At 44.3% G+C, this 27,290-nt stretch overlaps 2 protein-coding genes across 2 annotated transcripts in view; both read right to left on the bottom strand.

Moving 5' to 3' along the window:
• The window catches only part of dyrk1b (dual-specificity tyrosine-(Y)-phosphorylation regulated kinase 1B), a 58,006-nt gene extending 48,320 nt beyond the window's left edge, over positions 1–9,686 (bottom strand). The window contains exon 1 of the mRNA XM_085290527.1: positions 8,934–9,686. The gene's annotated coding sequence lies outside the window, so the exon portion shown is untranslated. The remainder of the gene's footprint in view (positions 1–8,933) is intronic.
• A 1,289-nt stretch (positions 9,687–10,975) lies between these two features.
• fbl (fibrillarin rRNA 2'-O-methyltransferase) lies at positions 10,976–19,377 on the bottom strand. Its single transcript, XM_085290525.1, has 9 exons — positions 19,224–19,377; positions 18,383–18,499; positions 16,369–16,521; positions 16,102–16,196; positions 15,828–15,998; positions 15,315–15,447; positions 15,054–15,166; positions 14,416–14,561; positions 10,976–11,721 (listed from the first exon to the last, which is right to left on the bottom strand). Exons 1-9 carry the CDS (start codon positions 19,231–19,233, stop codon positions 11,697–11,699), a joined length of 963 nt encoding a protein of 320 aa, XP_085146651.1. The 5' UTR covers positions 19,234–19,377; the 3' UTR covers positions 10,976–11,696.
• Positions 19,378–27,290: the final 7,913 nt, after the last annotated feature.

Genomic DNA, 27,290 nt, shown 5'->3' with positions numbered 1-27,290 from the left:
TGATCACGGAGATGTTCTTGCACCAGCTCAGGTCCTTCGAGATCTTCCACTCTTTCCACTGGGCAGCTGCTGATACCCAGAGGAGTTTGCTCGATCTGCATCTTCTGGAAGCTGTGATCATCTCTTTTGCTTTGGCTACATTTAGCACCAGATTGTTTTCTCTACACCAGCCTGTTGTTTAAACAGCCTTGAGAAGATCCAGTGCTCAGCCTGATGGCTTTGTAGAGTTTCCTAATATGGGATGTAAGGATGCATCTTCTATGGAGCGGTTGGGACAACAAGCAAATTGGTCAAATGATGCAGGAAGGCTGGCTGTGATGTGTGGTTTGATAAGCAGTTCAAAATACTTCATTACAATTGGTGTCAATGCGACGGGACGGTAGCCACTTAGACAGGATACAACTGGTTTCTTAGCTACTGTGGCCTGGCTGAGAGAGGTTAAAGATACCAGCGCGGACATCAGCACGCACGCCAGCGCAGTCCCTGAGCACACGTCCTGGGATTTTATCTGGACCTGCTGCTTTCCGTGGGCTGACCCTGACCAGGGTCCTCTGGGTATCTGCTTGCTTACGATAACAGCTTTGTAACGGGTCAGTGCCTGCACTCCCTGCCACATTGGTCTGATATTTCTTGTCTTGCGGATTCTCTCTGCATAGGTGCCAGTCTGGCAGTTTCTTCGCCCGCTCCAAAGCTGCATCAGGCTGTCAGCAGTGAGCGCAGTTCTGTGGTCATCCAGGGTTTCTGGTTGCCATGTGCATGACGGTCTTAGCTACAGTGATATTGTCTGTGCACTTGGCAGTGTAGCAGGTTACTGCTCCGCATACTCCTTGATGTTTATCTGGTCTCCCAGTGAGGCTGCCGTCTTGAACAGCACTCAGAGTGCCTAAAGCAGTCTCGAGGTCCACCCTCTGGCCAGAGGCTGGTCTGTGTTATCGCTGGTCTGCTGCACTTCAGGAGTGGTTTGCAAGCGGGCACCAGCATGTTCACACCATGCACTGCTTCAGCTTGGGAAGCACAGTCGTTAAACTGGTATGGTTAAAATCCCCCACCATCACTCCACAGCTGTCTGCCATAGCTGTCCCTCTTCTGTTTGCATTCACAGCGCTTTCACTCTATCTCTCCGACAGGATGCCGTATTGACTTCGTACGACCAAGTCAGAGCTGAGCTTTGCAGTTCCAACCACATACTTTGCCCTGAGTATTACTGAGGTCTCTCGTTCTTAAGTTTCACAGCCACAACGTTGAAACACTCTCACTTGTCCCTAGAAGAGCCGCTGCATCCATGCGCTACGCCATCTCTGAAAAATGTAATGTGATTACAGCAACACATTACCCCCAGCACAGCCAGTTAAATTATAATTCATTATCATTCGTTATCTATGAATAATATACATTGTATCGTAGCTGATAAAACATGAGCTACATAAGCTTTTATATATCATGTACTCATAAAAGACAAATGTTTTTATTTATTTTTAAATAATAAAGGTTTCACCACTGATCAGTAATCCTGTCCTCATTCCCAGCATCACGATGGTTCGTTTCATGGCTGGCACTAGCTGCTAGCTATGCTCTCAGTTTCTACACTACGGATGCTTGAACAGTGCCATAACCACTGACATCAGTTAGTATGGCATGAGCTACTGCAAGACAGTCACCTATCTTTTGGAAATGCATCCTACAGATACCACTACCATGTCTCAGCACGGTGTGCAGTCTGGCCTTAAAGAATTTGAGGAAGCTGGACTCTCTACAGGCCTACAAATCTCTCAACTGCATCTGAAATCATGTCCTTAACAATAACAAACAAACCAACAAAAACGATGATAAGTAGTACCCCTGACACTAATATTATCAATAAAGTCTTACAGATATCCATTCCTGCTCAGCAGCACTCGTGTCCACACACGACCAGAGGCAAATGTCACACTACTACACCCGCGCTTAGCACCAAACTTCCTCTATTGTTGAATAATTGAAATGAAGGTGCTGAACGCAGATGAAGCATAAGCTTTGCTCTTTTTGACAAAACCTATAAAATTATATTCACATAATTTCTTTGAAAAGACAAAAGTCTAAATTTATGGGGCGACCGTGGCTCAGCGGGTTGGGACGCTCATCAGTAACCGGAAGGTCGCTGGTTCGAGCCCCGGCTCCGACAGTCTCGGTCGTTGTGTCCTTGGGCAAGACACTTCATCTACCGCCTACTGGTGCTGGCCAGAGGGGCCGATGGCGCGATATGGCAGCCTCGCTTCTGTCAGTCTGCCCCAGGGCAGCTGTGGCTACAACTGTAGCTGCCTCCACCAGTGTGTGAGAGTGAATGAATAGTGGCATTGTAAAAGCGCTATATAAATGCAATCCATTATTATTAATTTCAGTTGCATCATGTAAGTGCTTTAGCCGTTACTGTAAGAATTATGGCCAATGACATGCTTTTGGATAATATGAACTTCAACATTTGTCCAAACTGCCCCAAACATTTGTTTTAACAGAGGGACAACATGGCATCTATAAACAAAACACTTTTCTTTATAAAGTATACATTATTTCTATTTGCACACAATAACAGAATTATATCAGAAAAACTGAAGTTGTCTGTGTAGCTAGTTAAAGCCTACACAAGCCTTTAGGATGGCAATAATTAACCAGTTACTAAAAACAAGAAACAAAACTGTCTTAACCCATCGTAGACCAATCTCTTACATCCTTTGTCTCTATGTTTTGAAAGAGTAGTTGTCAAACAGCTAACAGATCATCTGCAGAGGCTTATTTGAAGAGTTTCAGTCAGGTTTCAGAGCTCATCACAGCACAGAAACAGCTTTAGTGAAGGTTACAAATGATCTTCTTATGGCCTCTGACAGTGGACTCATCTCTGTGCTTGTCCTGCTAGACCTCAGTGCAGCGTTCGATACTGTCGACCATAATATTTGATAATCGATTAGAGAATGATGAAGGTGGGTGATTCTCACAAAGACTGCGAGATCTTTCATATTCTGATAAAAGTATTATTATAACACAGTTTTAAGGAACTGTAATCTTATTTAATGGCAGATGATCCTAAACGATTCTCATTACCAATATAATAAACGACAAACTGAAATAATTCATCAAAAACTATTTTTAAAGAGTTCTTAGACTGACCCAAATAAGCATATAAATGAACAACACACTCCATGAAAATTTATGATTTATATATATTTATATATTTCAAATCAAGTCTCATGACCGACACACAAACATGTAAATGTAGAGCTCATTTTTTAATTAATGTTATTGCTCACAAAAACACCAGCAGGGCGACGATTAAAGAAAATGTTTTGATAAATATGACAAATTCTTGTCTCTGGAAGATAAAACATTTTAGAAACATTTTCATGCATAGCAGTAATGAAAAGTCTCTTGTGGAGATAAGAATTATGGTAATGAAAATAATTGAGTTTACCCAATTGACTGAGAAAAGATGCAAGCAACAAAGAAAGTAAAAACAACTGAAAGACTGATGTTACTGCTATTACTGTTCAAAGTGATCATTCGTGTTTTTGAAGTACTTTGCCCAAATGTGTCCTGTACTCCTCGAGCAGCTCACGATCCATATACAGTCTTTCCCTTTGTTTCTGAAGCTAATCTAAAAATACAATATTAGTACGTTTGAAAAGTTTTAAACACAAAATCTCTTAACTGCTTTTAAAATGAAGCTTATATGCGGGTCGCATCTCCGCATTAAAGGTTCTCGTCACCTTTAAGATCCTTCTGAGTGCGTGTTAATGACAATCATGAGCAACGCTAATGAGACGCTCTCGGCTAAGTTCACAAATAAGCTGAAATGCTAGCATACTGCACAGCCTTGAACACTGCTTCATGCTGGAGCCTTACATTTTCTTTGTGATTATAAAAAATGTTTGTTATATTTAGAAAAGTATGGAGTATAATCCCATATGGGTAATGATAATGGGCAGAGTCACAGACGGGAGATGCAGTAACAAGAATATCAAAGCGAGAGAAGAGAGAACAGTTTGAATCTTCTATGAAAACTTGCTGTTGGCCTGGTCAGAGCAGGTGAAGTCGCATCATGCTAATAAGAAACATTTAGTCATTTTTAATAAATTCATTAATTTCATTTTTTTTAATTTAAATACCATATAAGTTAATGTTAGGCACAATTAGACATTCTTACATATCTTGGCAGAATTGTATTTCTTTTATATGATAAGGAATTTTTTATGACATTAACAAAAACACAGAAAATGGATTCAGACTCACATCGGTAATAAGAATTTACTGGGAGAATTCCCCGGGTTTCTTGGTTAAATTATTGTGAAACTGGGGCTAAATCTTTCTTTACATCAAATATCATAGTTTATATTAATAAGAACGGAGCCTGTTGAGGTGGTTCCAGCATCTGACTAGGATGCCTGCGGGCATGTCCCACCAAGAGGAGGCCCCGGGCAGACCCAGGACCACAGTGGAGAAGGTAGATCTCTTGATGGGTTTGGGAAAGCCTCGGTGTTCCACCGGCAAAGCTAGAGCAGGTGACCGGGGAGGTGGAGGTCTGGGCTTCTTAGGCTGCAGCTCTTATGGTTCTGCTGGTCCTGTACAGTCGTAGGTAAAGCATTGAGTTACAGTCAATGCAGGTGGTCCAAAGGTCGATCAGCCTGGTCTTACAGTCATGAGTGACTCCTTTCACAGTGCTTCACTTGTTCTACATTTTCTCATGTTATTAGAGTTATTATTGCAAAATGGATTCAATTCATTTTTCACCTGAAAATTCGATAAACAACGCCCCATAGTGAGAAAGTGAAAAAAACAGCTTCAAATGTTTGCAAATCTATTAAAAATAAGTTCTATTTCTCCTGACTTGCATGGTACAGTTTCCTCTTCTCTTTTTTTCATAGCATTATTCCAGTTTGTATCTGTTCTTTCCACTCATCTGCTGCAACACTGAATCTCCCAAATCTGGGACAAATTAAGGCCGTCTTGTCTTGTCTGAAGTCTTTTTGAGTATGATACTACAGCCTCGCCACACCCATTGTTGTTGTCCTTTTAGACGATGAACCTTGCCCCAGTCCCAGATCCGGAGCATCTTCAAGCTGAATGCTTAGATTGGCCTAGTGACCAGCTCCTGGTGATTCCAAACTTTCATATTTGTGGGTGATGGAGAACATTGTTCTCCATTTTCAATTCAGTGTTATGTGTATAGCATCAAATCCCAACAACAATCACCTTAAGGCAGTAGGATAAATAAAATACAGAGAAAATCCAAACAATGAGATGATGCCCTATGAGGAAGCGCGTGGTAATAGTGGGGAGGAAAAACTCCCCCATTTACGAGGAAGAAAAGTCCAGCAGAACCAGGCTCAGGGTCAAGAAGAGAGAAACCGCTCCACAGCAGGAGCTCACACACTAGAGAAGCACAGGGATTAATAATAACTGATAATTCAATTCAAAGTGGTGTATAGACACACAGTGAGTGAAGGAGAAACACTCATCATGGGAGCCAACAGCAGTGTAACTAATCACCTGATCCAGCCCTAGCTAGGTTTTATGGCTAATGTTTAGAGTATAGAGGGTGTCCATCTCCTGGATCCAAACTGGGAGCTGGTTCCACAGAAGAGCAGACTGAATCTGAAGGCTCTGCCTACTTTAAAATAGCCTTGGGATCACAAGTACACCATTAGTCTGAGAGCAAAGTTCTCTATTGTGCTGATACCATACTACGAAATCTATAAGAAAACATGGGTGCTGATTATCAGGCTCTACAATGCTGCAGACGTCTATACCTTTGCCCAGATCTGTGCCTGGCTCAGCACTCTACAATCTCAAATTCTCCAGACGTCATGGATTGGTTTGTGCTCTGACATACACCCTCAGCTCTGGGAAAAGCTATGGACTTTATATAGACAGGCTTTACAAATCAGCTCAAATCAACTGAATTTACCACAGAATGGCCTAAACTGATCATTTTCCTACTGAAGTCAGCTAACTGTTGAACAACATGATGTCTCAATACTAGTGTGGTGTTCAGTAGCTCCACTGATACTTGCATGTTCAACAGCAAGTTGAAAAGTTTAACATTTTAAGACAAAAGCCCCACGCTGGTCACAATATTATAGTGGAAAAAATAAAGGTTTTGTCTCACCAGCATAATTCAATTATTTGAACTGATGGAGTTTGATGCAGCACATAAGACTTGATGTGGAGTTCAGGTCATCTTTAAAATTAATGGGCATTTATTTAAATTTACCTATCATAAAAAACCCTATAACAGTTATACTGTGGTTACTTTTGGAACGGTCTACAAGACTTAAATGCAAGGCAGCCAGCTATACATGTGTTTTAGAGGTAAATAGCCTTAAGTTCCTATGGGCCCGTGATGTTCAGTTATTTTGAAAAGAAGCGCATCCAATGGAAATCAACTTTTAACGAGCAGACCCAAACTCTTTAACTAGGATTAGTGGTGATATTTAAAGAAAAGAAAAGAAAATACACCTAATACCTACAAAAACACGGCTCCTCCTTTGGCAATCGTAGGAAAACCCTTAACACGAGGGCAAAAAGAAACGCTGCAGAGGATACACATCCATCCTTCCCCTGGTCCAAATATATGACCAGTGTAAAGAAAAGGAAACAGGTCTATCTAGGAAGCAACAGACAACGTAACTGCACAACATGGACTGATTGGGATTCTTGTACAGCGCTTTTCTGCTCTCCCAGAACACGAGCATCATCTTTCTATGCATTTAAGTGCTTTCTAACTACCAGTCACACACATTCATACTCCAGTGGATGCAGCGGGATTACTATCTTGCCCAAGGATATTTGGCATGCAGATTAGGGGGAGCCAGGGATCAAACCACCGACCGTCCAATCAGCAGATGACCTGCTCTACCTCCTGACCTACAGCCACTCCTAAAAGTGGGGAAAAAATTCAGCTTGAGTAACAGTACCAGCACTCCGTATGTAAAGAGACTCGGTCATCACTGAATGTGGAGGTGTGTTCAAAAAGACCCCATCAATTTTTGGAATGAACCTGTGACGAGTCGACACTAATTTTAAACTGGTTTGCAAGAGCTGTCACACAAACAGACTTAGCTTGTTGTCACAGCTGTGCTATCAGCTGGGAACAAGTCTATTGACCATTTGTGGCCAAAAGACACAGGCTGCACACCACTCCAGTGGTCAAAGTAAACCAGAACATTTACTTGACATTTTATCAGTGAGATGAGGCGTTATCTTGGGAGTAAGACAGAACACTAATAAAAGTGACTCGTGCGCTCCCACAGAGCGCCCTGCCAGGAATCCAGATGACTCTTATTGTATTGTAGTTAATCTTAGGATTTGTTTGATCACAAAGTATTGGTTCATGATAGTTTGAAAGATATCAGTATCACAGCATCTTTAAACATACTGACTTTACTCTGGGTAGGACAGTGCTTCCCATACACACAGCCACTACATGGTAAGTGCTGATGACCCAGGGAAAAGATATTCAGTGAAACTGAGCTGAATGAATGTGAATGCTTTCCTTTATTTCACTAAAAGTCAGCTTGGATTCTTCTTTTATTTGCCGCCTTGCATCTCATTGTTAATGCAAAATGACGTGACGTTTGAATGAGAACAGGTCAGAGAAGTTTGCAAATCACAGGTCCATCTTCTGTGATGTGCAACTGAAGCACAGACCATCAAACATTCAGCCTAATTCCTGATCACACAGGATAACGAAACGAGACTAACATTTTCTCTTGGAGCCATGGAGCGCACTGTGGCTGCAGCTGCCCAGACGCCAGGTTCAATTCCACAGGAAGCTCACACACTGAGTAAGCACACCTTCACTGAGGCATCAACATGATGTCACAAAGAATGAATGGAAACAATTAAGCAAATTGTCTTTCACCCATTTTATGACCGACCCACCAGCACCCAAAAAACCTACAGAGCGCTAAATTGGGTGTGTATGTAGTGAGGGCATTCTGTGACATTTAAATAGTGATAAATATCTGCCTACTGTTAACCAAGAACAGGAAAGGAGCACGGAAATAGATTAAAAAGGTGTCAAGTTATGACTGTTCCAGATGTGCTTCGGCACCGTCCATTTGTCGTTCTGTTCTTGGCTACGAATAGCTATCTCCAGGCAACTGGATGCCAGTGTGCCTCTATTTGAGGGTAGGGTAGGGTAGGGTAGGGGCTGGGGCTGATGCGGTAGCTAAGCTAGCGGCTATGTTAGCTGCCACAGCAGATGAAATGCTGCAGGTCCACTGAGGACAGCCCGGGGTTGCTGATCGGCTGCTATGTCACCTAAACTCATCCGAGTCCTCGCGGTACAGCAGAATATTCGCACATATGCTAGAGGACAATCAACACGTCTCTAATGCAATCGTGTAATAGCACACTCATTCAGCTCCCATCGCTTTTCCCGTTTTGCTCCGCCGGCATCCCATCCCAGTCTACTGGATGTCGCGCGTTAACGCGAGGCAGGTCACAATATCACAGTATGACACTTGTGTTCGAATTAACCAGTAGTCCCTTAATGACCAGCACAACTATGTCAACTCGCCAGATGGTTACTTGTCAGTCACAGGCTAAAGTGGAGGAGCAGGGGTTGGCAACGCTGCACACTATTAAAAGCCAGAGTAACGACTAGTTATCGTAAGGCACGTCTCAGCCACCGAGACGCATCACCCCAGCTTAAGCTGTTCAACATCAACCACTGTGCACCAGCAATGGTGACCAACCTGTTTCAGTCGAAGCCTGCCTCTTTGCCTCATCAGCTATCTGAGGCGCCGCGCCGGAGAAGCGGTAACACGAGGCCGGTAACAGGGGCGAAAAGAGGGTAACGTTCTTCTACCAAGCACTGTTACCACTAACCCAGTGTCAGCCTCCACCATAACCAGCAACTCCTCCATAAATAAGACCAACGCCGGCCGGCTAGTTCTTACCTCAGGCGGTGTGTCGAACCAAGTTCCGACTAGCAGCCATGTTCGGAACCCCTATTTCCCTTCGTCCACACGAACCGAGCCCCCTCCCCCAGGTCAGTTGTCCTTCGTTCAAAGCAGAAATCCAAAATAATGTCGAGTTGCCTTATTTGCCAGGAACTGGTTTCCCGTTTCCAGTACAATATGATAGTCTATGTTCTTCGGAGCTCGAGGAGCGGGGCTGTCGATGGGGACTGATTGCCGGCGCAGCACAGCTAGCCGTGCCTAAGGGGTGGTGGGCAGCCCGCCGCTTCAAACACGGACACCTCGAACTCAGTCTTCTTTCTGTTAAGCAAGCTTAATGTACTGGATCGATATTTATTCTCAGGTGCACAACAAAGTCCCTTGCAACCACAGCGTGGGGCAACTGAATAGGCGATCTCGTCCTCTTCTCAATTAATTTAAAGGCAAGATGCTAACATTAGCTAGCTAGCTAGTAGCTAGCATGCTAGCTGTCTTGATTAAAACACTGCCATTGGAATTTGAAGGAAGACAGTCCGCAAAGTGCAGGCTGTTTGATAGTAACGGCCAGCCGACGGACCGAACCTGCAGACGCTATGAGAAAGACCGTATTTTAGCAGACACGGCTAAAGCTAACTCTATGCTGGCCAGCCCCTCTGTGATGTTAATATCGGTCAAAGGAGAGGGGCTGCATTGAGAGCGCACTCCCGACACTAGGCAAGTACGGCCCAGCGCGTTCCAGAGAAATTTCCCACAAAATGGCTGCCAAAACAAACCGCACCGCATACTATCATACAAACTTCCCAAAGTTCAGTCTGTAATGGTGCTAAAGCAATCATTTTAGAGGTCTGCCCGACGCAGACCGTGTAACGCTTCGAAAAGATGATGGTAGCGTTGTCACAAACTAGCACGAGTCACCACTTTAGAGAGCACTTCCTTTCCTCTGCAGGTACGAGTAGTTCGTTTCTCCTGTAACTACACAAAGCGATTAATGTGAGTTTCACTGACAGCACGGGCACAGGCAGCAACGAGCTAAACGGCCAAACACCCGCCGCACACAGCGCTCGTGCTACCTGTCCACACATGAGCTCCGCGTCACACCTGAGAACAGGTGGACACACTCATGTTCGTCGGGGGGAGGACTGAGCGGTTACAGCGCGAAACCTGAGCTGTGGTCGTTAGTGTTGTACCCCAGCACCTGTGCGCTCCACGGTCACGTCTTTGAGTGACGCGCAAAGTCAGCGTGGAGCTGCACCCACGGACACTTGTTGGTTCAAAGCTGCCTGAATTCTTCAAGAAGGCGCTGGAAACGCTTCAGATTCTGACAGCATGACACACCTGCTGCACAGCTGACCGGTTGAAGTGACACGGTGAGTCATCGTCACACAGCTACAGCGTGGATACGACACGGTAACAATGCTCCAGTAAGCTGTGGCGTTTAAATGATGCTGCGTTGGTACTCAGGGGCTCTTGACACCACACGTATGGAGCCGTGCTGCCATGTTTGCCAGGACTCAGGACTGACGTCCGGTTGGAGCCGGTGCGGATTGCGGTCCGTTTCCCGTTCTCAGCGGCAGGACTGGCCTGCGTGGGCTCCTGCTCCAGCTTTTGACACGTTGAGTAGAGCTGCTGCTCTGCATGCCTTTGTTGTAACAAGTAGATGAGTGACTGTTGCATTTGTATGACTGGTTTCTTACCTGTGGCAGGTATCACAGAACTGCTGCTCACTGCATTGTTTAGTGGGGGGACCATTTTCTGCAACCCTGTGGGACAGCTGTGCCGTACAATCCAGGGCCCAGCAACCTTCCACGTTCAAAGTCATTAAAGTTACCTTTCTTCTCAGCTTGAACTTCAGCGAGTTGTCTAAATGCATCAGGCTACTGCCACGTGACCGCATGATTAGACCGTTGACCATGTGTACCTAACAGAGTGAGTAATGGCATTTTTAAAACCACCTCAGTGCTGTGAATCTGGACCAAAGAAACCAAGAGTGCAGTCAGATTAATGTTCGTCAGTGTGATGGTGCATTTAGCTAAAGAGTTCAATTATAACCAACCAAAAACATTTATTAAAACAAATATGGCAGCTATGTGGAAAACAGAAAAATACTTAAACTGGTTCAAACAAACAGCTACAAAACAGGAAGTGTGTATAATGGACGCTGTTTGTCACCCGAAGAAGCAAAAACAACACATTCACTTTGAATAAATGGTCCACTGTTAACCATTTAAAGATACCAGCAGTGTGGGTGCAAGTTCAGAATATGGAGCCAGTCACAGACTAAAAGAATCATTAAGAAAATAATCAGGAGCACAGAAGCCAACAAACAAAACAGCAGAGCACACAAGCAACCTCGCTGCAGTCAGACTGATCAGGGTCCTCAGCACAAACAGCTGGGTCCAAAGTCCCAGGACAAGGCAGGTTCACAGCACGCAACAGTGTGTGTTACTTTGTAACCTCATCTACTGTATACATGTACATTATAAACAACGGGACCTTTTCACAGCGCAAACAAGGTACTGCACTGATGGACCCAGGTATCACATAATGTTCTCCACCTGATCTGTGAGAACTGGAAGCACCAGAGGAGATGGATGGTTGATTAAAGGACTGGATGAGAAACCCCAGCTGAAGGTCTGCTTCAATGTGCTTGGAGGAAGCTGCAGACCGGTGCCTGAAGCCGAAGAGGAGGGTGACAGACGGCAGACGTGCCAGAAGGAGGTTGCAAATCCATTCTCCTCCTCCGGCCCAGCTTACACGCACACATCATTTCTTCTGTTTTGGTGGAGGTCTGAGAACAAAAAAGAAAATGCACGGTTACCACAGATACACACAGCAGGTACTATGTTTACAGACACATGCAGTGTTTTTGGTGCAGGTCTGTGTCTGACAAATTCAATGAAAATCAATATGGGAGGGGGGTCCTTAGTAAGATGGCTGAGGTGTTTAAGTGGTTCATGATCTGGTGACTGTAGTCATGTGGTTCTCATGTTGCCTTCAGCGAGCCTCTGCACTTACAGTAAAAGCCAGAAAAGGTCAGAAACGATTCTTTGAGCAGTTCGGCTGCAGCTTGATCTGGTTCCAAACACAGACACATACATAAATACATAAATACATTTATGCATCCATGTGGCTCATTACCTGAACTCTGAATGGTAAGTTAGCAAGTTCTTAATGGAAGCAGTGAGAGGTTTTCCTTCCATCTCCTCCAATGAACCTTAAATAAAACTACAGACTGGAGCTGACAGCAGGCTGTTTCTTCAAAGCCACTGTGCTGCTGCCAGCTGGGTTTTGTTTTTAAGGAGTCCACCAGATGGCGCTGCCGCAGCGCAGGAGCTGAGAGCTCTGTCCTCAGGAACCACAGAGGCTGAGGAGCTAAAAAGCCTCGTGTGCAAGTCCTTAGTCTGAGCCCTGATGCAGAGGCAGGAAACTGAACTGATTAACTGAGTTTCAACTGAGCAGAATAAGCTCCGCCTTTCTGATAACAATGGTAATGTTAGGCTGCGTGTTCTTTAAAAACTAAAGCAACATTACATGGTTACTCTGATAAACAGTTCCAGGTTACTCAGCAACTGTTCCAGTCCAACTATGTTGGATCCACTTCAAAGAAAGCTTTCAGAAAATGTAACCTTTGACCCGGAGGTTCAGCAGTTGCAGCCATGGCTGCCCGACCGACAGGCTGGTCGCCCGCCCGCTGTCATCAACCGGGGTTTTTGTTTTTCCTTTAAGAGGCTGGTATTCAAAGGCAGCCAGCCTCCCCTCATCCACACCAGTTCCCCTACAGGCAGGAGCACCATCAGTGTGGTTCCTCACCCCGCCCTGCAACATCTGGGCGGGGCAGCGGAAACTACCTGCCAATGCTGCCCATCGACATCAGCTCTGCCTTTAACAGTGACCCCAGACATACTGCCTTAACCACACCTGCACGTGGATTAAAATCATCCTCACCGATCGGGCCAAGCTTTACAAACAGTGAAGCTCGGCCCACATCTCTCCTCCACTCACACTTTGTAACGGCTCTACAAACTCGTCCCCCTCTAACTCTTTAATCCGGTTGTTCAGTCTGACATCACTAGCCGTGTCTGGGCCTAAACTCCGCTGCAGGTCCATATATCAAACGATCACTGTGGCATTACTGAGAGTTGAAAAACTGTCTAAAGTCTTTCCTCTTTAATAAAATGATCAGCGTTCTGCTCTACCAGGTGTAACAATTGAGTTTAACATCCAGGCATCCATGAAAACGGAATTTATGACATTTAACGGAGTTAGAAGTTAGCAGGGAGTTAGCTCACTAGCTTCTATCTAAATACAATATAGCATGTCCTGACTGCGGGGTTTTGGAAACAAATTAAAACGTACAGCTCTGTTATCACTTCCAGCATAAATGAAGACAGAAAACTAAACAGCAGTGACGTTTGTAGGGTTACTGAAGTTTGGCTAGCTGGTATATAATGATGTGCTACGTGACCGCTAGCAACACAGCTATGTTAGCATAATATAAACAAGCTAACCTTTTTTCCACTGGATAAAAGTTAACGTGAGTGTTCTCGGTGGTCAGGAACAAATGTAATCGCATGGCAGGATGCTGTAAAAGGACCAAACTTCAGCCAGGAGAACAACTGAGATAATCCATCCACAATACGAGGTTAGTCATTCATATACTGCTGCATGGGCTGGGCTGTAGTTACATCCTAAGGTTTTAAAAACTGAGCTTAAATAAATGATTAGCGGTAATAAAAGCCGAGGGAGGTCAACAGGGATCACTGACTGTTTTAGGAGCTTTTTGAGATCAAATAGAAGAAAATACATAACATTAAACATGTTAACAACACAAAAGCCATATTAAACGCAGACTACTTTAGGCCTGGAAGTAGGATTCATCACGTCATCACTGAACAACCGGATAGAAATAATCACGTCACAGTGGGCATAGCTGGACTCATCTCAGACAAGGTTCACCTGGTGCCCTGAACAGCAAGAAAACAAAAGAGGTCATCATGGGTTTTAGGACGTGCAGAGCAGACTGTGTGGACACGTTCCAGCATTTCCCACAGAGAACATTTGGTGGACTGCCCACAGCACCGCCGCCGTGAACAAAGGTCAGGAGCACCTACGCTTCCTGAGAGATCTGAGGGGTTGTAGACGCAGCTGCTGGTGTCTCGCCACTCCTCCCTGCTGTAACGTCAGTGTGTTTTACAAACTCCTTGTCCACAGTAAAAAAAAATAAATAAATAAAATCGAAGAGAAATAGCATCTCAGCAGGAGGATGAAAATGGCGAGGGAGCCTTCACATACTTTACCTGGTGCCCTCAGGGCAGCGTGTCAGGTCTGGTAACCCATACAGGGACCCTTCATGTGAACATGCAAAGGAAACACTGGTTTCCAACTTGGTGAGTTGCTAAGCAGCTTCCTGTGACCGTTTCTCCTGATCACCAATGTTAGTGGACGTGAATCTGGGTGCAGAGCCTCATTAAGGGCGCTTTACCTGTAGATGCCCACCACCACAGCGTGGTCTCTCTCATAGGGCTCCAGCGTGAGCTGTTCCTGTGGTTTCATGTTCTCTGCACTCATCTTCTTCACTTCTGAGGCAAACACTGCCTCTGGAGCTGCTGTCGAGTCTATACAGTTAGCCTTAAGGAAGAAGAGCACAGCTGGAATCAGACTCACGAACAACAACAAGTCCTGAACAGGTAGACATTCCTCACCATCACACGAGTATCCTAGCACACGACTAAAACTAGTTTGAGTCCAAATCAAGGATTCAGTCACACATAAGCTGATTTAGCAGCCGTCTACAGTCATTCTGTAGTGAAGCAGGAGACGCCCTTTTATTCTCTTTAGCTTTAGCAACATTTGCTATTAGAAATCACGCCATGTGAGAAACTTACTCATGTTTGTGGGTCAGTAACTCGAGATAACTGACTCGGAAAATGTCTTCATTCGTTTTTTGAGATTGAACAAAGCCTAAGCTAAAACGTGTGAAAATGGTCAGCAGCCACTGGCCGAAGAGGAACCGTGAAAGACCTTTAGAAAGCCTGGAGAACTTCTGCATAAGACAACGTTAAAACCTTCAAAGTTTAGCGTTCAGGGAGCCGTTACCTGTTACGGCAGTTATCAGCGTACCTTGATTGAGATAACAAAGTGGCCGCCGTTCTTCAAAAAGTTGTGAGCGTTCAAAGCAACGATCCTCGTCTGGTCAGGCTGGGCGACATCAGCAAAGATCACATCCACCATGCCTGCAGAGGGACAGACGGCACGTGAATGCTCTGCATGTGTTCACCGTGCAGGTTCCTGATGGGACGATGGCCGCCCCTCGCCTTCGTGTCAAGGATTACAAACAAACCTGTTCGTCTTTCACCAGCTCATCTGCATCACACTACTCACCAACAAGCATTCTGTATTTGTGCGGGTGCCGAGCGTCTTCGATGATTGGAATGATGTTGGTGCGTTTTTTCGCCACGTTGAGAAGGTCGCGACCCGACCGGTGGGAAAACTCTACTGCATAGACCAGCCCTTCCTGTCACACAACACACTCATGTCAATGCAAGCTGCTTTTGTTTCCTGTGTTAAATCTACACCACCCTAGAAATCTTGATGATGCAGCCCATTGGCCCACTCATGACTTTATTTCCACCCAATTCTGTCCCCATTTTTAATCCACTGGGAGAGAAACTCCAGTGAGCCGTGTTTGTCTCTTTCATTTTAGGAACATCCCATGACACAGGGATTTCCCACCGTCCGGTTCCCCAGTTTTTGATGGAGGAATGAGGATCGTAGTTTTAATTATTGTGCGTTTGATCCCTTTGCCCCTCCTGTCACGTCCCCTGTGGTCAAACACTACTGCCAGCAGTGGTCTGCCCGTTCGGCAGCTACAAAGAGAAAGTGTGCGGTACTCACGGGTCCAACGATGTCGGAAACGTGGGACACTGTGGTGCCAGAGGCAGCTCCCAGGTACATGACCTTGGCTCCAGGCTTGATGTGGATCTGGTCGACTCCTCCCAAGATGGCCGCAGCCAGCTTGGAGCGGAACGGATTCCAGGCTCTGTATTCAATCTTAGTCTCTCCTTCCTACCAAGACCGAAGCGAACATCGACTCAAAGTGTGGTCACAACAGCAGGAAGAGCACACGTTTTCATATTTGGCATAGCAGCAACAGCTGAACTGGACTCACTTCCACACTGATCCTCTTCTCTCCATACACAGACTCTCCTACCACCATGTTTTTTGTCACCAGGGCATCCTCCTTTCCCCTGCAGATGAACACTCCTGAGAGAGAGAGAGAGACACACACACACACACACACACACACACACACACGCTTCCAAATGAAGGCAAATGCTGAAAGGTGAACAAAATGTGACAAACTGTAGCCGAGGCTCAAAACAGTCCAGCCTTCAGTGCAGAAAATGCCTCAGTCCTCTAAAATATGAACAATCACCTTCATGTCTGTGAGGCTCGATCAGGACCTTCTTCCCTCCTCCGAAACCACCTCGGCCACCCCTCCCTCCTCTACCCCCTCTGCCTCTTGGGGTTCCTCTGCCACCACCACGGCCCCGAAATCCTCCACCGTCTGGGGACTGGAAGCCTCCACCTGAAAAACAGCCGCGCACAAGAGAAAGTTCCAGAACCTGGATCAGCAGGTTGCAGAGTGATGCATTTCTGTCCTTCACTGGGACGTTGGCTGGACACCTTTTGCTGATCATTAAATACACAAGTAACTGTTTTGTTTATAGAACAAACCAGTAGTTAGACTTTTTGGGTCTCGCTCCGTTTTTTCCATCCTCAGGTGTGTGTTTACAACAGCATGACCCTCGGAGGGCGATGTAAAAACATAATGGCCCATCATATGAAAAAGGCTCCCACCCCTGCTTTACACTGAAACAATTCATGCAGAATGACGACAAGCACCAGTCACCTACCACAGAAATAACTGTTTATTAAAGACAGAATCATTGAAAAGGCAAAGCAGCTGCTCACCAACCAAGTCCTTCCACGGCTGCGCTGCTAACAGCAGCAGATGGTCCCAGCTTGGTACACATTACTGCCATGATGGCTTTAACAACGTGCCCAGTGGCCACAGTGAAATGAGTCATGTGGCTCATATTTACGTGGAAACTGATGTTTTCTTCCCAGAATAAGAACAGACGAGCTGAGGTCTGACTGTCAGTTCACTGTTTGTATACTTCGTGGCAACTTTTATCTTGATTTAATCATCCAGGTAGGTAAAACCTAGAAGGTTGATTCTGTTCTTCTGGATGTTTTCAGTGGGAGAAACGTCATCATCATCATCAAGTGTCAGCTGACTGCAGGTCTACAACCTTACAAACAGGACATTTACATAATGACTGAAACCAGCACCACTGAAGGAACAACGGGCTGGAGGTCAGCTCCTCGATCACAATGGTCATGAGTGCCATTCACAGAGAGTGGGGGGATGGCTGCAATCACATCATTGTAAGACTTAACCTCCAGTGTTTGCTGAAGATGGGACCTCTTCATCACCATCTGATGGTCTCGTTTTTCTTTTCCACTGTTTGAATCCATGTGAGCTGCACAGCTGTCTGTAAGACTGCGGGGCATCAGTGAGCCAACACACACCTCTGTGGACAAGCGTTGCAACTCTGTCATGTTTGACTCTGTGCTTTTCTCAATAGTTTCCGGGATCCTCAAACTGCACAGCTGGAAATAGTTTATTTTGATGCACATGCTGGTTTTTATGCAAATTTGCATTTCATTATGTTTTTGTTTTTCCTGCAGTGTATAAAAATTGGTGTATTTCAAAAATAAAACTATGAAGACCATCAAAATAAATTTCCTGTGGTTGGAAACTATTTTGTACAACTTTTTTTGTATTTGCAGTTTTGAGGGATAAGCCTCTTAAATTTCTCTGAATAGAAGTATATGTAAAAAAACAAATGATTTTTTTTGTAGTTTATTGCACTTTTTTGCAATTTATGCAGTTACTATGGACTCGATGCCTACCTATCATTAAAATGTGGGCTATAACGGTTGTATTGATATATAACAACTTGAAATGCTCCCAAAAAATGGCGCTATATAAATGCAATACATTATTATCATTATTATTATTACAGCATGTGCAAATATAAAGATAAGCCCTGGCGGGCTTGGTTCTTAAAGGTCTTAAAGAGTTAAGAAAGAGTGGAGCGCTCAATGCGTGGTTAAAACGCGGTGGTTGAAGATTGCTCGGTAACTGGAGAAACAAATACAAAGCAACACTTCATCTGCTGCTTGTGATCAAGTGGAGCACAGAGTGTTTTGTGAGCTGCTTTAACTCTGAGACTGTCACTATTTGAACTTAACAGCCTATAATATTATATTATTAGCAGATACCTGAATAAAAATACTTTTAATTGCTTCAAGTCGTCATCCTGGCATTTGAGGATCACATCCACGATGTGATGATACGAACGGCACGTTTCCAGTCTCACCTCTTCCTCCCCGGAATCCTCCCCGGAATCCTCCTCGTCCTCCGCGGTCACCAAACCCTCCTCTGCCTCCACCTCTTCCTCCACCTCTTCCTCCTCTGTCCATGCGAGGACTGAAACCTGAAACCATGAATCGTTATTATATGTGTAAACAGACACATCTAGCAACCAGTGCGTGGCTGCTTACGCCAGTGCCGCCATCTTGGATCGTTAACCCGGGTCGCTCCACATTTAAACACCGACTCCGACCACTCGGGGGACCCAGCACAACACGCACACAACGCGGCTGTTCAAACACACACTCGGAAACACGCTTAATAAAAGTAACGGGGCTGAGACTCGACTCACCGCCTCCTGTGTGGGCTTTGAACGACAGGCGTGCTCGCGGCGTGCTCCGCGTGGCCGTGATGTTTGGACACTCTCACGGAACCGCAAACACACAGACCGGGCTAACGTTAGCGCGAGCTACGTCTCGTGGAGCAGAAAACAGCTGTAAACGGCTGGAACGGGTTTCAGCCGGCGTGACCCGACTTTGGCTTTTCCTCGCGGAATAAAACCGTAACTCTGGTTGTAACGGAGCTCGCTGTGTGGGCCCCACGGAGTCCCAGACACGTGCGAGGAGACACAGCGCGTGTTCAACTCAGAGCACTTATTCCGCCAGCGCGGACACACCAACGGCTCACCGTGAACAAACCACGCGCTCAGACAGCCAAGTCTGCGGTAGTTTTCACAATAACGTGGCCGTGTAGGCCGTCCACGCAGTGTACCTGACTGCACAGACTCACCGAATACACGATCAGACATCAGCCCGCGTTAGCGAGCGTAAGCACGTGTCTTACTGTACCTGGCCTCATCGTTTCTGGCGTAAACTACTGAAATGGACGCAGCCCGCGGAGTTGAATCGCTTCTCTCCTGTGTTGATCCTCAGTGAACAGACACGGCGTGATCACGTCCCACGTGCAACTGTGCGACCCAGAGCAAACTTTCTTCTTCTATCTAATCTATTGTTGCTTAGCAAGCAAAACGGCGCATTAGCGCCACCAACTGGACACAGACGGAGACCTTGTTTTCAAACAGAGGACAGCTGCTGTCAGCTGCCGGATGTTGTGCCGAGACAACCTTCCTGTCACAAGGTAGAAGCTGGAATCCGTCTGTGATTGCTGATTGATATCTGCATCTAAACGATAACGGTCAGGCTTAATGTTCACATCTCACATGGTTTGAAAGAGGCGCTTATCTGCACAATCTCATGCACACATATGCACACCTGCATACACCAAGTTACTTTTTGCACAACACACTGTCGTTGTTGCACTTTTGCGATGTCTGTATTATTCGGTTCTGCCTGGCGTTGCACTCTCTTTGCTTTGGTTTGTTGTAATCCTGTTTGATTGTCTGTAGCAGCGTGGTCTCAGAGGAACGTTGCTCCTTTCACTGTGTACTGTACCACCGCACATGGTTGCAATGACAATAAAGCCACTTGACTTGAGAACCACCGATGTCCACTGTGAGCAGCCATCTTTGACGCCATCTGTCTGCCATACAAAGCCGTTTCAGATTCCTTCCCAGACGCTTAACAGACGCTGACCCTCACATCTTGTGTCAGGTGATCTCAATGGGTCGCATAAGGTCTCACAATAACTTCACCCAAAACCTCTGCTAATAAGGACCCACGCCCTTTTTCACACCTCGGTACATGTGATAAGGCGGATGATCAATATAGTTGGTCCTCTTAAGGCTCCCACATGGGATTACATACCCAGGACTCTGCACCCTCTGCTTTTAGAAGTGAAGAAGCTCGATGAGAGGTGAAACGTCTTCAAGGAACTTAAAGAAGTCCAGTTGTTTTTTTCCAAGCTCCATAGACGAGACAACTATTAAATGACCACTTCAAACTGACAAGAAAGTCTTTGTACTGATGTTAGCTAAATGATCAGAACACACAGACCAAGCACATCACTACTGCTCAGAGGAGCAGAGTGTAACTGTTTTTGAAAGGAAATCAGATTCATTTCTATTGAGCAGAAATGTTGGAAATCACAGTGAATAATTGCTGAGTCATTTGTTATTCTGATATAGGCTCAGAGCATCAGGTGAATCCCCCACTCCTCTTTTCACTCCCACTGCTGCATGTCATCAACATCTTCGTTCCTCTTTTCTTCACCATTATCTGAACGATGGCTGAATCAGAACCTTTATTGTCATTGTGCTTTAAGAACAACCGAAACTGTATGCAAACCTGCTCTAAGTGAAAAGAGCACGCTGTTAAGAGAAGAAAAGAAGAATATATGGTAAATGGCCTGTATTTATATAGCGCTTTACTAGTCCCTAAGAACCCCAAAGCACTTTACATATCAGTCATCCACCCATTCACACACACATTCACACACTGGTGATGGCAGCTACATTGTAGCCACAGCCACCCTGGGGCGCACTGACAGAGGCGAGGCTGCCGGACACTGGCGCCACCGGGCCCTCTGACCACCACCAGTAGGCAACGGGTGAAGTGTCTCGCCCGATTACAAGGCGAACTCCCAACTCTTGAGCCACGATCGCCCCATGTATAATAAATAACAATACAACAATAAAAAGAAATGAAACAAATAAAAATATATATTACATAGTATATCCAAGACTGTATATAAGAGTGAACAATGGAAAATACGTTGACACAGTGATTTTTCACAGGCTGCCCTTTCATGACCCTGGTTTCTCCTTGTTACTCTTACAAAGTGCTGCTCAGAGTGGAGCTCTGAGTGAAGGCACCTTGATTAAACTATAAAAAATATATAAATAAAACTGAACAAGTCAAATTTTAGGCCCATTTTCAACAACAGTGAGTTCCAGTGTCACATTAATGCAAGTTTAAAATATTAAATGAACAAACTCATTGGATATAGGTTTACAGTTTTTACACACACAAAAACGGATGAATTAACACAATTAATCAATTATCAATTTTATGTAAATCTGTGTTGCTGCTGAGGCGGAGACCATCCAGAGATGCTGGCAGCATTGATGTAAATGAAAAACAAACACAAGGTGAAATTAGCTATCATTAGCGTTTAGGTGTACATAGAAGTGCGATCAGTGCAAAAAACACGACTTAACACTTAATTTGAATTTTGAATTTATTTATTTTAAAGGGACAGTGCAGTTTAACATAGTTCAAGTACAAAACATGAAACTGATGTAACGCACATACGTTTATAGCTCATTTTCAACAATTGTCCCTTGTTGGGCTTCAATCAAAATAGATACATTTTACAATAAAACATACATTTTCATAAAACCAACTTACATCATAAATACAATTAATAGACAATAAATTAAAATTAAAACCATCAGTCAAAATGACTACATCTCTGATTTCCCTTTAACCAAACTTTAACCTTCATGTAAAGGATCTGATGTCTGTAATCAATCTGATTTCGGTTGGAAGTGTGCTCCTCGGTCAGTCAGGCCTGTATGGAAAAAGCTGACTGACCGGATGTAGATCTGCGATATATCTTGCGGTTGCCGTTCACCTTGCTCCTGGTAATACGATTACTATCTTGTCTCTGGATGTATCTATTGAGACACTCTGGGGCCATCCTATTTATACATTTAACGACTAATTTAAGAAAACACAGATGATTAAAACTCTTAAAACTAAGTAGATTATATTTCTTTAAAATGTCCACACTCCAGTCCAGCAGGCGGCGGTAATGCGCATCTAAGCTGGTTGACCAACCGCCATTAAACTGAAAAGAAGAAGAAGGTTACAGTCTCATGGCCATCAGTCGCAGCCCGCGCACTGTTTAGCAGCTCTCAGTGTTTATGGTTTTAACTGTCACAGGGACATTAAACTATATCTTGATAGGTTGGAGGAGCGCCTACTGCGCTGCTTATCTAAATATCCCAATTCTTTTATCATTTTTGGTGGAGACTTTAATACAGTGTTTAACAGGCATTTGGACCGATGGCCTTCAGACTCTTAACTCATTCATAAGACTGTTGGCACAAAGATTCAACTCAGTCGATTCTTGGAGGGATTCTCATTCATCTCAAATAGCTTACACGTGGTGTAGTAAGACTCAAACCAGGCACTCGCGTATCGATTATTGGCTTATCTCAAAAGGTTTAGAGAAAATTTAAACGGATATTTATCCTACTCCACTCTCAGACCATAAAATGGTTAGCTTATCAATCCCATCCTCCCTCATCACTAAAACCTCATAATGGAAGCTAAATAGAACCATTCTTCAGCATAAAGAAGTGATTTGTGAAGTTCAGAGATTCATTAAACTTTATTGGAGTAAAGCTCTCACAGATAACACATTTTGTAGCAAGGTTCAAGGTTCTTTATTTGTCACATGCATAGTTATACAAGTATAACACACAGTGAAATGTAGCCTGACACGCTCCTCGACATGTGCAAAAATTGGGGGGGGGGGGTGTAGATGAAGAACATTATATATATATATACAGACATATAGTATATACACTGGGTGAATGTGCAGTAGTAGCAGCAAGCAGGTGAATTCTGTACATTAATATGAATAGACATCTGACTATTTTACAGGATAGACAATATAAACATATTTAAAATTAAAGGAATTGAAATGTACATTGTGCCTTGGTTTAGTGTCTGGAAGAGTCCTGTCTCAGTCAATTATAGATGATGTGAGAGGGCGGGTGTGTGTGTTTAGGGCACGGATGGCTTGGGGATAGAAGCTCCTCTTGAGTCTCTCTGTCCTTGCCCGGAAGATGCGGAACCTTCTACCAGATTGCAGAAGTTGGAACAGTTTGTTGCCAGGATGGGACGGGTCCTTCAGTATCTGCGCTGCTCTAGTCCGGCATCTCCTGGTGTAGGTGTCCTGAAGCGGGGGGAGAGCAATCCTGCAGCAGCGTTCTGCTGTACGGATCACTCTCTGGAGAGCTTTTTGGTCCTTCACACAGCTGTTCCCGAACCACGATGTCATGTTCTGTGTGAGGATGCTCTCCACAGCGCCTGTATAGAAAATCCTGAGGATCTTTGGAGAGACCCTGAACTTCCTCAGTTGTCGTACGTGATACAGGCGCTGCCTAGCCTTTTTGGTCTGGACCTGAATGTGGGCAGCCCATGTCAGGTCTGAGGAGATGTGGACACCAAGATACTTGAAGGACTGCACCCTCTCCACTGGAGCTCCATTGATGATAATGGGCTTGTAGTCTCTGTGCTGACCCCTTCTGAAGTCCACCACCAGCTCCTTGGTCTTGCTGACGTTCAGCTGGAGGTGGTTGTCCTGGCACCACAATGCCAGATTCTTCACTTCATCCATGTAGGCCGCCTCATCGTTGTTGGAGATGGCACCCAACACCACTGTGTCGTCAGCAAACTTCACAATGGTGTTGGAGCCATGGGTGGCCACACAGTCTGAAGTGTAGAGGGAGTAGAGCAGTGGCGAGAGGACACATCCCTGAGGTGCTCCTGTGTTGATGGTGATGCTGTTGGAGAAGCACCTGCCCACCCTCACCACCTGAGTTCTGCCAGTGAGGAAGTCCAACACCCATGCACACAGACGGCTGTTAAGTCCCAGATCCCTCAGCTTTGTGAACAGTCTGCAGGGCACTATTGTGTTAAACGCTGAACTGTAATCAACAAACAGCATTCGCACATAGTTACCCTGTTTCTTGTCCACGTGGCTGAGAGTGGTGTGTAGGACGTGGGCGATGGCATCCTCTGTGGATCTGTTGGATTGGTAGGCGAACTGGAGCAGATCTGTGGTGTCTGGGATGGAGGAGGAGATGATGTTCTTCAGCGGCCTCTCAAACACCTTCATTACTACCGAGGTCAGTGGGAACTTTTGAAATATAAAATTGGAAAACTCTTTAGAAAATACAGCAGTGATTTGGCAAAAAAAGAAGATCTGATGAGACACAGGTGATACAAACGATCACATGCCTGACTTCCAAACCAATAGACACCCTCAGTGAATCTGATAAGATAGAACTGGTTGACCTGCAGCACAGGTTGGATGAGATTTACAAACGTAAAGCTGACGGAGCATTTATTCAGAAAATGGTTCGAAGAAGGAGAGCAGAATTCAGCCTATTTTTTCAGACTTGAAAAGCATCAATCTTTTTTTTTTTTTTTGCCTGTCCCATTTGGTTCTTTAGTCGTCAGAATTATTGTCTGAAGACCAACAAGGAGACCCAATGGATTTACTTTGCCAAATGGATCATCGTGGCATTGCCGTATTGGTCCATTTGATCGACCTTTGTTTTTATTATTTATTATATTTTATTTTCAGATGTTACAGACGGGACAGACATGAGTGAGGGATAGGAAAGGGAGAAAGAACGAGGAAGGAAAAGAAAAACAGAAGGGGAGAGGGACAGTGAGAAAGGGGGGGAGAAAAAAAATCTCCTGGATCACCTGTTGAGAGAAGAAGAGAAAACAAGCAAAAAAAACAGAGCAACATACTAAACACAACACCATCGCATTAATCTAGCTAAGTGTAAACAGCAGTAAATACTAAATATTCAATGTTGTTGTGCAGCACGCAGGACAGATGTGCTTCGAAGCAGCAGCCAAGAAAGGTGTGATTTAAGTCTACGAGCAGTGAACACGCGTGTGCACACCTGTGTGGATCAGCGCGCTTGTATTCAAATGGTTTCCACATGTAATGGTCTGCTAGAGGATGTAGCGAGCCATAGCCCCGCCCCCCAGGGCATGAAGCAGGCATGGAGGAGATCCAGGCCCCAGACATCCAGAGGCCCCAGAGTGCGAGAGCCCAAGGAAGACCACCGGAGGGGCATCAATCTAACACCAACTCCATCCTACAACTAAATATTAATGGGACAATTTCTAATGATAAGGATACCATAGCAAAATATTGTTCAAACTTTTATTGCAAACTTTATTCTTCTAGTTATTGCCCTGAAGCTTGTCTGACTTTTTTAAATTCTTTAGACAAAATCACTCAGCTGAATGAGGAGGAAAGTCAGCTTTGCGACAGATCAATTTCTTTGATCGAGGTTGCAGATGCTATAAAACATCTAAAGATGAACAGATCCTCTGGAACTGACGGCCTTACTGCCGAGCTTTACAAACAGTTCGCTGACAGTTTAGCCCCGTTTCTTTTAGACGTTTTTAAGGAAAGTATGGATAGAGGTGCACTCCCTAGACAACTGGCGACCAATCTCTTTACTGAATAATGATTATAAGATATTGGCTAATAGAATAAAACACGTATTAGGTAAAGTTATTGATGAGAGTCAATCTGGATGCATGCAGAATCGTCATATCTCAAACAACATAAGATTAATTCTAGACATAATAGATTACCCAGAACTTGTACAGGATGAGTCTTATTCTTTTTTTTAGATTTCTACGAGGCGTTCGACTCCTTAGAGCATGAGTTTATTTTTACAGCTTTAAATAAATTTGGGTTCGGTCAGTCCTTCTGTAATGCCGCTCGGACACTGTACTGTAACAGCTCCATAGAGCTTGCCACTGGTACTTCCCCGAGAGTCTCTCTAAAGCGTGGAGTGAGGCAGGGTTGCCTCCTGTCCGTATATTTATTCCTTCTTTCTGTGCGACTCTGTAATTCGCACATTAAACTCAGTTCTTTAAAAGGCCTGGTCATTGCTAACAGAGAAATACTCATAAGTCAGCTGGCAGACGATACAGCTCTCTTCCTCAGAGACGCCTCGCAAGTTTCAGTGGCCATTAACAATATACAGCCATTCTCTAAAGCCTCCGGACTTTCACTCAACCTGCATAAATGTGAACTTTTACCAGTTAAAAGTTGTTTAGCAACTTCAATTCATGGAATACCTGTAAGAAACTCTGTAAGATACCTTGGAATTCAAATAATAAAAAATGAGCTCCACAAACTTCATTCCTATTATAGATAAATCCCAAAAAATCACAGTGAGACCTGTCGTTGAAGGGAAGAGTTCTGCTGTCGGAGGCTGAAGGTATCTCCCGTCTAACCTGCTGCTCAGTCACTACATGTTGATAATACAACCTGTAAGTCAATTAACAAGTTATTATAAAGAATTTTTTATGGAAAAATAAAACTCACTGCTTGCGTAAATCAGTAGCTTTAAATTCATATGATAAAGGAGGTATAAATTTTATTGATTGTGGTGCTCTTAACAATGCTTTTAAAATAAAGAGGATTAAAAAGTATTTAAAGAATCCCACTTCTATCTGGAACTTTATCTCACATCATGTGTTCTCTAATGTAGGCGCCTTAACTTCCTGCTGCTCTGCAGTTATAGTATTCCACAAATACCACTGAAACTTTCTCACTTTCATCAACAGATTCTTTTGGCATGGGCGCTGATTTACAAACACAATTTCTCTCCACAAAACGGTTTTATTTGGAATAACTGCAATATTATTTATAAAAATAAAACTCTTTTTTTAAATAACTGGCTTAATAATCTTGATTAGTCAGTTAAATAGAGAAGATGGACTCTTATATAATTACTCTGAGTTCCTCAGGAGATACAATGTACCAGTAATGTACATGTACATGTAAATTCTGGAAGGACCTCCACAAGTTTATTACTGTTCTCCCTAATTTTCAGTTATACTACAAGGACTTTATCTTTGGCTGTTATCATTTTAAACACAAGGACAGTGATGCTTTCTTCTTTATAAATATGTTTGTTAGTTTTGGCAAAACTTCACATGCACAAAAGCAAAGTCCTCGGCAGAAAGCCTGAACTTCTTGTATTAAAAATAGAACTCGCACAATATATAAGGACAATCTCCTCATCAAAGAACACCGAGGCTCTCAAGTTAACATCTGGAACTGTTTGAAACTTGATTTTGGCTCTCGCAAACTTTTGTTTATTTATGTTCCCCTTAATTGATTTTATTTTGTACTCACTGTAGTCTCACTGTCCCTTCACTCTCATTGTTCCTCATTGT

Source organism: Mchenga conophoros, linkage group LG11 (assembly GCF_057382185.1).
Source record: "Mchenga conophoros isolate Kocher_MC1m ecotype Shallow Benthic linkage group LG11, M_conophoros_male_GT1.1, whole genome shotgun sequence".
Taxonomy (NCBI): Eukaryota; Metazoa; Chordata; class Actinopteri; order Cichliformes; family Cichlidae; genus Mchenga; species Mchenga conophoros.
This window is presented reverse-complemented; position numbering and strand designations above follow the sequence as displayed.